The 15,919-nt window shown below is 42.5% G+C and overlaps 1 protein-coding gene across 1 annotated transcript in view; it reads right to left on the reverse strand.

Moving 5' to 3' along the window:
• Nucleotides 1–777: 777 nt before the first annotated feature.
• The window catches only part of USP13 (ubiquitin specific peptidase 13), a 129,685-nt gene continuing 114,543 nt past the window's right edge, over nucleotides 778–15,919 (reverse strand). Inside the window, exons 20-21 of the mRNA XM_068971203.1 lie at nucleotides 2,422–2,506; nucleotides 778–871 (exon numbers count right to left, since the gene is read on the reverse strand). Of these exons, the coding sequence (XP_068827304.1) occupies nucleotides 778–871; nucleotides 2,422–2,506 (179 nt within the window). The remainder of the gene's footprint in view (nucleotides 872–2,421; nucleotides 2,507–15,919) is intronic.

Raw genomic sequence — 15,919 nt, forward strand, 5'->3', positions numbered from 1 at the left:
AGACAGCACTGCAACGGCCCTTCTAATGCTGGAAAACCTAAGTGGGGAACTAATTTTTTTTTAACTGTTCCTGAGATATAGTTTCTTTAAAATATTTACTTTCTTTTTCCAACTATTTTAACCTTGAGAAACCAACCCGTCACAGCTTTTCTAGTTGACTATAAAGGCCTCACACTCTCAGTCGCACTCACACACATTCATACAATTGTATTATGCATTTTGATATGATTAAATTAAAAATATCTTTCATTGCTGATGTTCTAAACGACTATACACAGAGAGATCAGAAGTTATTGTGTGTCATGAAAAAAATTATGTCACAAATAGAGCTCAGCCCAGTTACTGATTTTCGACATGAAACAAAAGTGGGCTTTTTGTTTACGGTGGGTGAGGCTGCACAACTGGCCCTATTGGTTTCTCTGGGGACCACTATCACTGACCCCCAAAGCAAAACACAGGGGTCTGGTGGCACTTCCCGTTTTCAGTGTGCTAGTGGAAGAGTCCCCCACCAGGAATATGAATACTTTTTAAAAATCATCTTCTTCTTAAACATTTATAAAAAGAAAAACTATCTACAATAGTGTATCATCACTAATAGAAATTTCCTCCCAGTTCTATTTTAGAAGGCGTCAAATGATGTTCTTTAAATAAACTATAAATACCCCCATGTATTCCCTCATGTCTGGCTGTCCCAACCTCTTACTTTTTTTTTTTTTTTTTTTTTTGGCAAATTAAAAAGGCATACAGCTTCTTCTTGCCAATTTGTACATCTGAGGTTTAGCTTGGTATCCTGCGGTAAAAGTACATGTAGCCCAGGTCTTTAGGGGGCCTTTCTGAGGCACAAACTTTGTGGTCATTGTAGATCACCCATCTGAAAACAAAAGACAGAAGCGAGTGATGGATTTAAGTCAGTTCTAGGAAACCGCAGAAGAAAGTTACTGCACCATACTCAACGTAATCAAGATGTTTTAAGATAAATCAAACTCAAGTCTATTGCCGGCGAATACTACACTGCTTTTTATTCTCAAGTTCAATCAAGAAGGAGCTCCTAAAGGAGCCCCCAAACACTTCCATTTGTAGACGCCCCTAGACGGCCTCAGAAATGGAGGCAAAGACATGTGTGTCTATTCCAGTCATAAATAGACATGCAGTGAACAATTATACAGCCATTAAAATGCCTTCAAATGATATTTGGTAGAGTGAGAAAAGAATACAATATGAAGTGGGGAAAAGCAGATTACAAAATTGTACTTACTGTGTACGAACTTCAAGCTTTTAGAAAAGTTGTAAATACATACATATGCGTGTATACAGACAAACACATACCCTCTTCCCATTGAAAACAGTAAAACAGAAATGTATCAAAATAGAGACTACGGTTCTGTCTCTGCTTCCAGACAGCATGTTCTTCATATGATTTTGTATCTTACAAACTCCTTATGATGAAATTCACTGCTTTTTCTATTCTAATTAAGCTATTTTTCTTAAGAAATATATTTTTTAAAGAGCTGTCATGCTTGGTAATAAAATGAATTCACTAATAAATTAAGTTCCTGTGCTCAACTATTTCACAAAGTTGAGAAGCCAAGACTTAAATGACACATGGAAAAGGAGCACTGTGGATTTCTGGCTGGAGACCAGTCACTCCTGCAGCAAGAGGCCAGTGTTCTACCAGGAGAGGCCAAGGTTATGCGGTTCTCCAGTGTCCATGGGGCCAAGCGCTGCCTCAAGCAGAGCTGACCCACAGGACAGGCCACTCAGTGGGAGTTCAAGGAGGGGAAACCAGGGGCGCCCTGGGGGATCCAGCCCAGGAAGAAGACTCTGAAGAGAGCAGTGGCCTGACACCCCACAACTGTCTCACTCCCAGCTCACCACAGCCCTCACAGTTCTTGAAGCCAAGGTTACAACAGGGCAAACACTAGGTATTAGAGCTGCCAGACAGAACACAGGATACCAAGTCAAATTTGAGTATCATATAAACAACAAATACTTTTTTAATATAAGGATGTCCCATGTAATAGTTGAGACATATTTATACTAAAAAGTTATTTATCATTTGAAATTCAAACATAGTAGGGCATCCTGGTTTTCTGGCTTTCCTTCATTTTGTTGGCTAAATCTGGCAATCCTGCAGAGGTTCCAAATACAGACTCGCGTTCTTCTGCGGGAAGCCTCTTGACTCTGGGAGGTCCCCCTCCTATGATGGTGAACAGTGGCTCTCAGCACCAGCTCTGATACAGCTGCAAAGGCCAAGCTGTTCAGCCTCTCTGAGCTTCAGTGTCTTGATGTATACAATGGCTTTGAGAGTCTATCCCTACAAGACCACTGTGGGAACCAAATGAGACACCCAGTGGAGTGCCTGGCACATAGCAGGTGCTCAATAAAACACAGATATCATTTTACCTTCTTAAAAAGACTCACCTTCCTTCCTTTTTAATGTGACAGACGTAGTGGCCACTCATTGTAGACGTTCCCATGTGACTGATGAACGCAAATAGTTCATACACTATGGAAGAGGAAACAACTCAGTTACTAGGCAGCATTTCTAGAAATAAATAGCACTTCTGTTCAGAATTTAGTGCCAAGGAGAATGGAATCCAGCAACTGTTCAGACTTAAAAACAAAATGTATTTAGTTGCCAGGCTGAGAACACATACACACACCCGCAATGTGACAGTAACTTCAACCTGCAAATCGTAACAAAACAGGATATAGGAGAGCTGACAGTAAGCGCCTATCTGAAAAGGGATTAAAAATCCCACAGCCCAGTCTGGTGGCAAGCACATGGGCCTAAAAGGGTGGTCCTGGCTCCATCACCTCCAAGCAGCATGACGGTGGAGAAGTTGTTTCGCCTCTCAGAACTCCTTTCTTCACAGAAATGCAAAATCCACCCACTTTACAAGGCTCTATGAGGCTTAAATGAGCAATTCAGACTAAAATACCACAGAAATGTCAGGATTCAGAGGAAGAAAGCAGATAGCTGTTATCATTTATAGACAAGGATAATGCTCAGAATATACATCCTGTGATTTCTGACTTGCTCATGATGATAAACCAAATAGGACCAAAATTCAGGCTTCATGCTTTCTGAACAAGGAGATATGTAGTCTCTTGGAGCCTGAGATGGACACTTATTCTCTAACAAATACCTCCTGCCATCTAGCACAGATGCTGTGCCAAATCCACAGTGAACAAATTTCAGCTCATGCTCCCCTGGCCAATCCGAGGCCTACACAACACCTTCACAACACAAAGTGGGTGTACAGACTGGTACTCGTCCGTCTCTGCAAACTGCTACAGACTACGATGGGATAGGTACAGAAGCTGAGCGAGTGTTTATAATAATTTGAGAGTAATATTCATGTCTGTTGAATCTGAGAAGGGAAAAAATGGGCTTGCCTATTCATTCTTTTGGTACTCAATTTTTGTTGCATTTTACAAGGGTGTTGGTTCTGGACAGACCCTTTCCTCTCTCACCCTTTCTCTCCCTTGCCGTTTACCAGGACTAATCCACGCATTCAGCTATGAATCCTCAGTCAGTACACTACATATTGCAGACCTCCTCTCCACAAACATTTTCCCCCAGGAAATGGCTTTCTTTTGGTTGTCCAGATGCCTGACTTCTCTTCTGGACTTTTAAACGCTAATGACCTAGGGCTCCGACCTCAGACCTTTCTTCCTTCTATCTTCACACCTACCCTCCACGTTCTCTCCCTCCCTCCCTTTTCAACTCTGTTCCCACCACCACCCTCCCTCTCCAAGTGTCTCATGGCATTAACTGGAATTATGTTCATTCCATTTCTGGAATGTTCACCACTCATGTATAGAACTACAGTTGAATTTTGTATATTGGCCTGTTTCCTGCAATCTTGCTGAAGCCATTTATTAGTTCTAGTAGTTTTTAAAGTAAATTCCTTAGAATTTTCTATATACATGGGTGATAAGTCGCTTCAGTCGTTTCTGACTCTTTGCAACCCTAGGGACTATAGCCAGTCAGGCTCCCCTGTCCATTGGATTCTGCAGGCAAGAGTACTGGAGTGGGTTGCCATGCCCTCCTCCAGGGGATCTTCCAGACCCAGGGATCAAAACTGAGCCTCTTAGGTCTCCTGCATTGGCAGGCAGGTTCTTTACCACTAGCACCACCTGGGAAGCCCTTCTATATACAAGACCAAGTCATTTGCAAACAGAAATAGTTTAACTTCTTTCTTGCCTATTTCTTTTTCTTGCTTAACTGCCATAGCTAGAACCTCTTGCTGCTTCTGCTGCTAAGTTGCTTCACTCATGTCCGACTCTGTGCGACCCCATAGATGGCAGCCCGCCAGGCTCCCCCGTCCCTGGGATTCTCCAGGCAAGAATACTGGAGTGGGTTGCCATTTCCTTCTCCAATGCATGAAAGTGAGAAGTGAAAGTGAAGTCGCTCAGTCATGCCCAACTTCGCAACCCCATGGACTACAGCCTACCAGGCTCCTCCATCCATGGGATTTTCCAGGCAAGAGTACTGGAGTGGGGTGCCATTGCCTTCTCTGAGAACCTCTTGCACGATGTTAAACAGAAATGGCAGGAGTAAACAGAAATGGCAAGAGGGGACATCCTTATCTTGTTCCTGCTCTTAGGGGAAAAGCATTTAGTCTTTTACCATGAAGCATGATGTGGGCTGTGGGGTTTAGGTGAAAGTGAAAGTTGCTCAGTCATGTCTGACTCTTTGAAACCCCATGGACTATACAGTCCATGGAATTCTCCAGGGCAGAACAGTGAAGTGAGTAGCCTTTCCCTTCTCCAGGGGATCTTCTCAAGTCAGGGATCAAACCCAGGTCTCCCTCATTGCAGGTGGATTCTTTACCAGCTGAGCCACCAGGGATGTGGGTAGATGTCCTTTATCAGGTTAAGAAAGTTCCCTTTCATTGCCAGTTTATCGAGCATTCTATCCTCCCACCATTTCCTTCAAAATATATACAGAATCGACTACTACTTACCACCTCCACTAGTAACCCCCAGTCCAAGTTACCAGCATCTCCTGTCTGAATTAGTACAATAGACCACTCCTACCAGGGCTCCCTGCTTCCTCCCATACCCCCTAGTGACCATTCTTAGTACGGCTTCAAAGCTCGCTCTTACACCGACCCATGATGGCCCCCGACCTCCTCCCGCTCTCCTGCTCACCCCACTCCAGCTCCTCCAGCCTCCTGGCTGCTACTCAAGCATGCACCAGCTACTCCTCTCACTGACAGAGAGGCCTTCAAGCCCCACACCTATTGTTCCCTCAGCCTGGAACTCTTCTTTCAGATGCCACATGATCCGCTCCTCACTTCACAGAGGTCTCAGATCAAATGTCATCTCAGAGAGGGAGGCCTTCCTTATAAGTAGCGACTCCTCCCCTCCTTCCACCCCACCCTCATCCCAACCTTTCTTTACTGTTGTGCATGGAGCTCAAAATAACACCTTATCACATATGTATGTGTGTATTTGTTCACTATCTCCTTTTATCCCAGGCTATGTCCTCCATAAGGACAATAAGTTTGTTTTGTTGGTGGGGTTTTTTTTATTATTATTATAAAATTACCAAATAATTATTTCACATGTCTGTTTTGTTTACTGGAATATTCCAGGCACAGAAAACAGTACATACATGCAGTAGGCATGTCTTCCTTCACCCCATGTCCTGATTTGTTTTTATATCTTTTCATATTGTATGTATTTTTATAAACCACCTATAAAAGTATAAATTGGGTAAATTAGTGATATTTAAAAAGGAATGAATTAGAGAGGATTGTCTTTCCCATCATCAACTAAGTTTCTGTTGTTAGCTATCACAGTAACTGACAACTCCTCCCCTCCAAAAACTTAAAAAACCAAAAGCAAAAAATCACAGGTATGAAACAAAACAGACAAGAAGAGTTGTGAATGATAATCATTTTGCCTGGCACTTAGTGATGCAGAGACCTTGTCTGCCATCCCCTAGGGTTCCCTGCCACTAAGAACCCACAACACCTGCTAAACAAGAGTGAGTATGAGCTGAAACTTTTTCATGTTCTTTGACCCTGCTTGGTTTTTAAAGCTCTTTGGAATAATTTTATATCAAATTCTAAATCTTCAGTTTGAGAGATTTGGGGCTGATCTCCCACTAGGTGGCTATACCCTCTTAGAATCTTAATGAAATAAAGAAAGAACATGATCCTTCACAAGGAACTGATCTTCCCTCACAAGGAACTTCCCCCCTAACCTGTGAGAGTCACTCAGTCCAGTTGTGACCCCATGGACTACAGCCTGCCAGGATTCTCTGTCCATGGAATTCTCCAGGTAAGAATACCGGAGTGGGTAGCTGTTCCCTTCTCCAGGGGATCTTCCAGGGATCAAACCCAGGTCTCCCACATTGCAAGTAGATTCTTTACCATCTGGGCCACCAGGGAAGCCCCAAAACAACATCTTAAAATAATTGAATCAAATATTTAATGAGCACTTCCCAATAAACCAGGGTGACTTCAGTGAAATGTTGCTCAGATACCAACAACCCAGCACGTTAACAAAACAGACAGACATAGAGAAAAGAACAAACCCATACACTCACAGCCAAACATGTCTTTAAGCCCCCAAAAGACATTTTCCCCTCTTTAGTTAAAAGCAATTAATTCACATGTATACTCAAAATCATAAAAACAAAGAAAAAAGATTAGCATAAATCTTAGTCCTATAATTAAAATTAACTGTGTTTATCAATAGAAGCAACCACTCCATGAATTATTCAAGACCTCCTGCTAGGAACAAATAGCAAAAGAGAGAGTCTCAATAAATTTGAAAAAAATTCAACAGGTAAGAAATCTCAATTTATATCTGTTTCCAAAGAGAACATCAAGGTGAATAAACCAGACAGTGAAGCCACTGCTGATTCTTCTCCCTCCAAAAAACAGCATCATCACACTCTCAGAAAATAGAGACCCCTTTTTATGTAGCTAGAAAAAGCATTTTAAAGCAAGGTAAATAACTTTTAAAATGTTGACTTTCAAGACTTCCCTGGTGGTCCAGTGGCTAGGACACCGTGCTCCCAGTGCAGCAGGCCCAGTTCAATTCCTGGTCAGGGAACTAGATTCTGCATGCCTCAGCTAAGACCCACCCCAGCCAAATAAATACACAAAACATTTTTTGTTGTTGTTGACTTTCAACAGGGACACTTTTACACTGTCTAGAAGAACTGGACAAAACTACCTAAACTACCATGTTCAACCTCTGGCCAGTGGAGTCCCTGTAATGAGTCAGAATTAAAGTGTCTGAAACTAGCATCCTTCGTCCCTACTTCCCTCTTCCAACAAACCTGTCCTTTTCTGAATTTAGGAACATGTCCCCAGCCTTTCTAATAAGAAGAATCTTTAATATCTAAATTTTACCACCCCCACCCAAAGTAATAAGGGATTATACTTGATTTTACTCTTTGAAAAAGAAAGCACTGTCAGGAAAATTAAATGCAAACTTGGAAAGCAAAAGAGGTAGGCAGAATGCTCTTTTGTATTGTTAGGTAGTTAGAATAGGAAAAAGGAATCCAGGATGGCAGTGGCTAAAAGACAAAGAAGGGAAAATCAGGGGAAAATAGGACAAAGGAAGGTCTGAGGACTGGAGTGAGGACCTCAGGTAAAACAAACAGCACTCCTGGCTAGCCCAATTTACACAGGGCAGGCCCAGGGGGAGGAGAAAAAACATGTAAAAATAGTCAAGATTGGGTGGGAGGGGCTTCTCTTCTCTTCATGTCTTTTGGGTTGGCCAGCCCTCACACCTTGAGGATGTATTTTTCTTTACTTTCTAAATAAAACTGAGCTGTAACGCTGGTCCATCCAAGGAAACTACACAGAGCCGTAACACTGGTCTGTCCATTGCTTCAAATTTTTGTTGCAACAAGACGGAACTGAGGAATCACACATTCCCCCAACAGGACCATATGGAGAAATGGCCACCCAAGGATCGTCTAGGGTAGGGACCAGCATACTATGATGCCACATAGGCCAAATCCAGCCCACAGCCTGTTTCTGTGCTGCCAGGGAGAAAGGAGAAAAGAGGGGTTCAAAAATATGAGATGACAAGTGTATGTATGGCCCATGAGGCCTAAAACATTTACTATCTGGAGAAAAACTGTGCAGAGCCCTAGTCTAGGGTAATGAACTTACTTCCTCTCACCACTTACTACTGATTAAAGATTCCACACTTGTTACTTGTTAACTTGTAGATTTTTGTCTGGCAAAGATACCAAAAAGTTCTCTCTGGTGCATGCCTCAGAGACATTGTCAGTTTGGTTCCAGGCCACCACAATAAAGCAATTATCTAAATAAAGCAAATCACATGAATTTTGTTGGTTTCCCAGTGCATATAAATAAAAACTATGTTTTACATTATACTATAGCCTATTCAGTATGCAATAGCATATGTCCAAAAAAGAAATGCGCATATCTTAATTTAAAAATACTTTATGGATTAAAAAATGCTAACCATCATTTGAGCCTTCACTAGTTGTAATCTTTTTGCTGGTGAAAGTGAAAGTCATTCAACTGTGTCTGATTCTTTGCGACTCCATGGACCGTAGCCTGCCAGACTCCTCTGTCTATAGAATTCTCCTGGCCAGAATACTAGAGTGCACAGCCCTTCTCTTCTCCAGGGGATATTACCGACACAGGGGCTCTGAAATATTGTGAGAATTACCAAAATGTGACACAGAAATACTAAGTGAGCAAATGCTGTTGGAAAAAATGGCTTCAACAGACTTGCTTGATGTAGGCCACAGCCACAAGCCTTCACTTTGTAAAAACCACAATGTCTGCTGAACACATAAAAGAGAATCACATTAAAATGAGGTCTGCCAGTGCTGATGCGATTCCAGTTCTGTAAGGATTAAGCCATCAGCCACTGCAGACACCCCCTCCAAAGTATTCCTGGGACACTGATCTGCTTTTGACAGCAGACTGTAAAGTTTCCTTACCTTTTAAGAAATCTGTTGTAACTTTCTGTATTTGCCTTTCAAATCTTTTATTGTCACTTTGGTTCAATGAATAAGTATTGTTTCACACTAACCTATGATCCTATAGGACCAAGTGTTTTAAAACCTTTTGATTTCTTTGACAAAGTTCTTTTGATCTCTAGCTAACTCTGAGATGATTCCAAGGGCCCCTGAAACAACCCAAAGTAATCAGGTTCAATTGGTATGTTAATTACATAGAAGACATTGTCAAATAAGTGGTGATAAACCTTAGGTTATATTATGTGGGTAAGATGGTGTGATCACTCACCTAGAGCCAGACATCCTGGAATGTGAAGTTAAGTGGGCCTTAGAAAGCATCACTATGAACAAAGCTAGTAGAGGTGATGGAACTCCAGTTGAGCTATTTCAAATCCTGAAAGATGATGCTGTAAAAGTGCTGCACTCAGTATGTCAGCAAATTCGGAAAACTCAGCAGTGGCCACAGGACTGGAAAAGGTCAGTTTTCATTCCAATCCCAAAGAAAGGCAATGCCAAAGAATGCTCAAACTACCACACAATTGCACTCATCTCACACGCTAGTACAGTAATGCTCAAAATTCTCCAAGCCAAGCTTCAGCAGTATGTGAACCAAGCAGGCTCCCAGATGTTCAAGCTGGTTTTAGAAAAGGCAGAGGAACCAGAGATCAAATAGCCAACATCTGCTGGACCATGGAAAAAGCAAGAGAGTTCCAGAAAAACATCTATTTCTGCTTTATTGACTATGACAAAGCCTTTGACTGTGTAGATCACAATAAACTGTGGAAAATTCTGAAAGAGATGGGAATACCAGACCACCTGACCTGCCTCTTGAGAAACCTATATGCAGGTCAGGAAGCAAGAGTTCAAACTGGACATGGAACAACAGACTGGTTCCAAATAGGAAAAGGAGTCCATCAAGGCTGTATATTGTCACCCTGCTTATTTAACTTATATGAAGAGTATGTCATGAGAAATGCTGGGCTGGAAGAAGCACAAGCTGGAATCCAGATTTCCAGGAGAAATATCAATAACCTCAGATATGCAGATGACACCACCCTTATGGGAGAAAGTGAAGAGGAACTAAAAAGCCTCTTGATGAAAGTGAAAGAGGAGAGTGAAAAAGTAGGCTTAAAGCTCAACATTCAAAAAACTAAGATCATGGCATCTGGCCCCATCACTTCATGGCAAATAGATGGGGAAACAGTGAATACAGCGTCAGACTTTATTTTGGGGGGCTCCAAAATCACTGCAGATGGTGACTGCAGCCATGAAATTAAAAGACGCTTACTCCTTGGAAGAAAAGTTATGACCAACCTAGATAGCATATTAAAAAGCAGAGATATTACTTTGCCAACAAAAGTCCATCTAGTCAAGGCTATGGGTTTTCCAGTGGTCATGTATGGATGTGAGAGTTGGACTTTGAAGAAAGCCGAGGGCCGAATAATTGATGCTTTTGAACTGTGGTGTTGGAGGAGACTCTTGAGAGCCCCTTGGACTGCAAGGAGATCCAACCAGTCCATTCTAAAGGAGACCAGTCCTGGGTGTTCATTGGAAGGACTGACGCTAAAGCTGAAACTCCAGTACTTTGGCCACCTCATGCGAAGAGTTGACTCATTGGAAAAGACCCTGATGATGGGAGGGATTGGGGGCAGGAGGAGAAGGGGACAACGGAGGATGAGATGGCTGGATAGCATCACTGACTCGATGCACATAAGTTTGGGTGAACTCTGGGAGCTGGTGATGGACAGGGAGGCCTGGCGTGCTGTGATTCATGGGGTCACAAAGAGTCGGACACGACTGAGCGACTGAACTGAAACAACTTGAGATAACTGATTACATATATAACTCTATATAGAACAACCGTAATAGTACAGCTCTAGACATGGGACAAATAGATTCGTGGGAGTAGATCTGATAGACGAAGCGCCTGAAGAAATACTGACAGAGGTTTATAACACTGTCCAGGAGGCAATGACCAAAATCACCCCCAAGAAGAAGAAATGCAGAAAGCCCTCCTCAGTGATCAATGCAAAGAAATAAGGGAAAACAACAGACAGACATCCTGGAGTGTGAAGACAAGTAGGCCTGAGGGAGCAGTACTATAAACAAAGCTAGTGGAGGTGATGGAATTCCAGATGAGCTACTTCAAACCCTAAAAGATGATGCTGTTAAAATGCTACACTCAATATGTCAGTAAATTTGGAAAACGCAGCAGTGGCCACAGGACTGGAAAAGGTCAGATTTCATTCCAATCCCAAAGAAGGGTAATGCCAACGAACATTCAAACTACTACACAATTGTGCTCATTTGACATGTTAGCAAGGTAATCCTCAAAATCTTTCAAGTTACGCTTCAACAGTACGTGAACTGAGAACTTCCGGATGTAGAAACTGGACTTAGAAAAGGCAGAGGAACCAGAGATCAAAATGCCAACATCTGCTGAACCATAAAAAAAACTAGGGAATTGCAGAAAAACATATACTTCTGCTTCACTGACTACACTAAAGCCTTTGACTGTGTGGAATTCTTAAAGAGTTGGGATACCAGACCACCTTACCTGCCTCCTGAGAAACCTGTATGCCGGTCAAGAAGCAACCGTTAGAACTGGACATGGAACAGCAGACTGATTTCAAACTGCAAAAGGAGTATGTCAAAGCTATATATTGTCACCCTGCTTATTTAACTGATATGCAGAGTACATCATGTGAAATGCCAAGCTGGATGAAGCTGGAATCAAGATTGCAGGGAGAAGTATCAATAACCTCAGATATGCAGATGACACCACCCTTTTGGCAGAAAGTGAAGATGAACTAAAAAGCATTTTAATGAAAGTGAAAGAGGTGACTGAAAAGGTTGGCTTAAAACTCAACATCCAAAAACTAAGATCATGGCATCTGGTTCATCACTTCATGGCAAAAAGATGGGAGGAAGAAATGGAAACAGTGACAGACTATATTTTCTCAGGCTCCAAAATCACTGTGGACAGTGACTGTATGTATGCTAAGTTGCTTCAGTTCATCTCTCTGCAACTTTATAGACTGTAGCCAGCCTGGCTCCTCTGTCCATGGGATTCTCCAGGCAAGAATACTGGAGTGGGTTGCCATGTTCTCCTCCAGGGGATCTTCCCAACCTAGGGACTGAACCTGTATCTCCTGGAATTCCTGCATCTCAGGCAGATTATTTACTGCTGAGCCACCAGGGAAGCCCTGGAGCCACGACATTAAAAGACGCTTGCTCCATGGAAGAAAAGCCGTGACAAACCTAGACATCACTTTACCAACAAAGGTCTGTATAGTCAAAGCCATGGTTTTCCAGTAGTCATGTACAGATGTGAGAGTTGGACCATAAAGAAGGCTGAGCGCCAAAGAATTGATGCTTTCAAATTGTGGTGTTGGACAAGACTCCCGAGAGTCCCTTGAAAAACAAGGAGATCAAACCAGTCCATCTTAAAGGAAATCAATCCTGAGTATTCATTGCAAAGGCTGATGTTAAAGCTCCAATACTTTGGCCACCTGATGAAAAGACCCTGATGGTGGGGAAGATTGAAGGCAGGAGGAGAAGGGGGCAACATAGAATAAGATGGTTGGATGGCATCACCAAATCAATGGGCATGAGTTTGAATAAACTCTGGGAGATAGTGAAGGACAGGGAAGCTTGGTGAGCTGTAGCACATGGGGTCGCAAAGAGTCAGACACAACTGAGTGACCGAACAACAAGACGTAGAAAGAAGAATAAGGGAAAGAACTTCCTAGATTGTAAACTAGTATGACAGACAAGCCAGAGAATTTTAGGTTATCAACAGGGCCTAATTGAAAAAAAAAAAAACCTTGTTGAATGGCCTATCAACGAAATCCCCCTCTGACCTAAGCAGGAGAACTCCTAGTACAGTGGGACAAATTTGTCATGAAATGCCTCCCAACCCTAGATCAAATCTGTGACCAGGAGGGGGCGCTGTAGATGGAGAATGCTGCCTGCCATTCCAGCTCTACAAAGAACAAGCCTTCAGCTGCTCCCACTGACCACAGTGCAGCCTCAGGGAATTCAGGAGGGAGAAAAAACAGTAACCTTTCTGTACTCTGGATACCGACCTTAGATAGACAGTTAAGACTCATTTCTAAGGAATGATTTCAATGAGCTAAGAATCTTGCATCTTCCCCGACATGGAAAAGTACTATGATCATTAACTTGAGATATGTTTTCTTTGTGATTAGCAGTAAGCTTTTGATGTTCAACTACATGTTTTTCTGCTAGCAAAACTCGTATTAATATATACCTTGGCTCCTTCTTTACCTCTTCAGAGAATTCCTCAGATGATACTGTCCTCAGTAGGTTCCCTGAATAAAACTTGCAACTTTTAGATTCTGAGGTTTTTCTTCTGCCAACACCTGTAACTTCCAGGAGTTATGATCCTCATAGATACTAATTATACATCTAACTCAGCCATCAGATTATCTTTAAATATTTTTAAAGCATCTTTTCAGATGCTTTTGAATCAGTAATAACAACTAACTGGTTCCCTAATAAATCAAAGAAAATCTGTCTATAGGTTCAGTTTTCATGTACCTGACAGTCATTTTACTTTTTTGAAAACTATAGTCTAACAACACATAATGACCAAAAGCAATGCTAGATTCAGAAGTGCGATTAATTTACATTTTATAAATCATTTAAGCATGTATATCTACTTAAAAAGCATAAGACTGTGAGGGCAGGACACATTATTTAGTCCGTCTACAGAGTGCTCAGAATACAGGGTTTCCTTGGTGGCTCAGACAATGAACAATTTATCTGTCAATGCAAGAGATCTGAGTTCAATCCTGGGTTGGGAAGATTCCCTGGAGAAGAAAATGGCAACCCACTCCAGTATTCTTGCCCGGGAAATCCCAAGGACAGAGAAGCCTGGTGGGCTACAGTCCATGGGGTCACAAAGAGTCAGACACGGCTGACAGCACACAGACATCTCCCCAGATTACAGAAACACCAAAAACTGCTTGGAGCAAACACCAAGACCCCGGGTGCTCTGCAGCCTGCGGATGAGAAACCAAGACTGAATTTTCCAGCTGAATCTTCCTAACTTGAATAATGTGTTTCATTACCCATCCCTAACAACAGAAGGGAAAATGTCATTCCCAATTTCCCAGCATCTGACTCACAGACACCCTACATCTGCAATCTCCCTACCTTCAACTGCTTGGTCTCCCTCATTCCTGCTCTGAGAAAAGACCCATGGAGTGTGGTGGGGGGCAAGGAGTGGATTTGGAGCCTTTAGGAAACTATTCAATTCCCAAAAAAGAGAGAACGGAGGATTTCAGTAAATCAATAACAGCTTAAGGTAACTGATAACATGGACAGAATCTTAAAAGGTCTACAAATTGCCTCCCCAACTCCAGCCAACTCAAAACCACCAATCCACCTGGCCTTCTTACTGTCATACTGCCTAAAACAACAAGTAGCAAAGACTTTCCTCCAAGCTCAATAGTTCCTGGCCACTTATACTTCAGTGTAAATTAGTTTACTCCAGAGTGGCTTCCTCTCAACTTCCATAGTACCACTGAAAAGCACAGGGGCTGATGGGGAGTGAGAAAGAGAACCCAGATGTATTCAGTGTGTGCGGCTTTTGAGGAGCCCCCCGGGGCTTAGCCTCCCCAGCCTACAGCTCCCGTTCTGACTGCACTCCTTGGGGAGTTCTGAATGGTGGGAGCCCCACCATTATGTAAATGAAATGTCTCTCTGCTCTCCTTGCTGGAAAATTCTCAGCTGCAGCAGAAGATGTCTGTACCATTAGAGCAATGTGGCTGAAGGAGCCGGAGCAGGTTCTGAGTAATCACAGCCTAATCACATTTTAATTACATTGGCAATCAGTGAATTCTTTAAAAAAAACAACTAAGCACTCATTAAGTGCAACACAGAAACAGGAATGATTTTGCAAATGGTAGAAGCCCAGATAGGTCAGACTGATGACTTGATTTCCCACTTCTTAAGAATTTCAAAAACTCAACAGAAAGTTAAGTATAGCTCTTAAGACAGGTAAGAGATGACCATAAATAGTCTTCTGAAAAATAGGCTCCTGCCTGTGTTCCAATTTAGAAAACCTGAAATAGGATGACTCAAGAGGGGGCAAAGGACAAAATGCAGCCTTTAAAATCAGCCAGACCTGAATTACAAGGTGGTCGTACCACAAGCAAATAGGTATCTTATTAGCTACCACTTTCTCACTGTGAGGAGCCAGGAAAAATCAGTAACGGAAATGCCTGGCATTTAGTAGACATTCAGTAAAGCACAGCTACTTTTACACCAAGTGTTGAAAGCATGAACCCTTTTAATCAAATTAGATAACATCAGGCAATGACATTGCTTCCTCATTCAAAAAGATGACAGTAGACATTTTTAATTAACATATTCCCTAAAGGAAGAATTTGATGCAAATGCTCCTTTAATCCCAGTCACTGTTTTTCCAGTTCAAACACCTTCCATGTCATTATTTTTGGAGTTAACAGGCTGTAGTGACATCCCAGTAGCCACGCTACTCCTTAAAGTAAGAGTAACCTACTCTTAGGTCTTCCCTTGTGACTCAGCAGTAAAGAATTCTCCTGCCAATGCAGGAGACACGAGTTTGATGCCTGGATTGGGAAGACCCCCTGGAGAAGGAAATGGTAACCTACTCCAGTATTCTTGCCTGGGAAATCCCATGGACAGAGGAGCCTGGTGGACTAAAGTCCATGAGGTCACAAAGGAGTCAGAACCACAAGGTTCCTCTGTCCATGGGATTCTCCAGGCAAAGAGAGTGGGTTGCCATGCCCTCCTCCAAGGGATCTTCCCACCCCAGGGATCAAACCTGCATCTCTTGTGTCCCCTTCATTGGCAGGCAGGCTCTTTACCACTAGCACCACCTGAAGACAGACCCTCATATGTTCAGAACCTCTGCAGAGAACTCTGGGACAAGAC

The sequence above is a fragment of the Capricornis sumatraensis genome, chromosome 1, assembly GCF_032405125.1.
Source record: "Capricornis sumatraensis isolate serow.1 chromosome 1, serow.2, whole genome shotgun sequence".
NCBI classification, from domain to species: domain Eukaryota; kingdom Metazoa; phylum Chordata; class Mammalia; order Artiodactyla; family Bovidae; genus Capricornis; species Capricornis sumatraensis.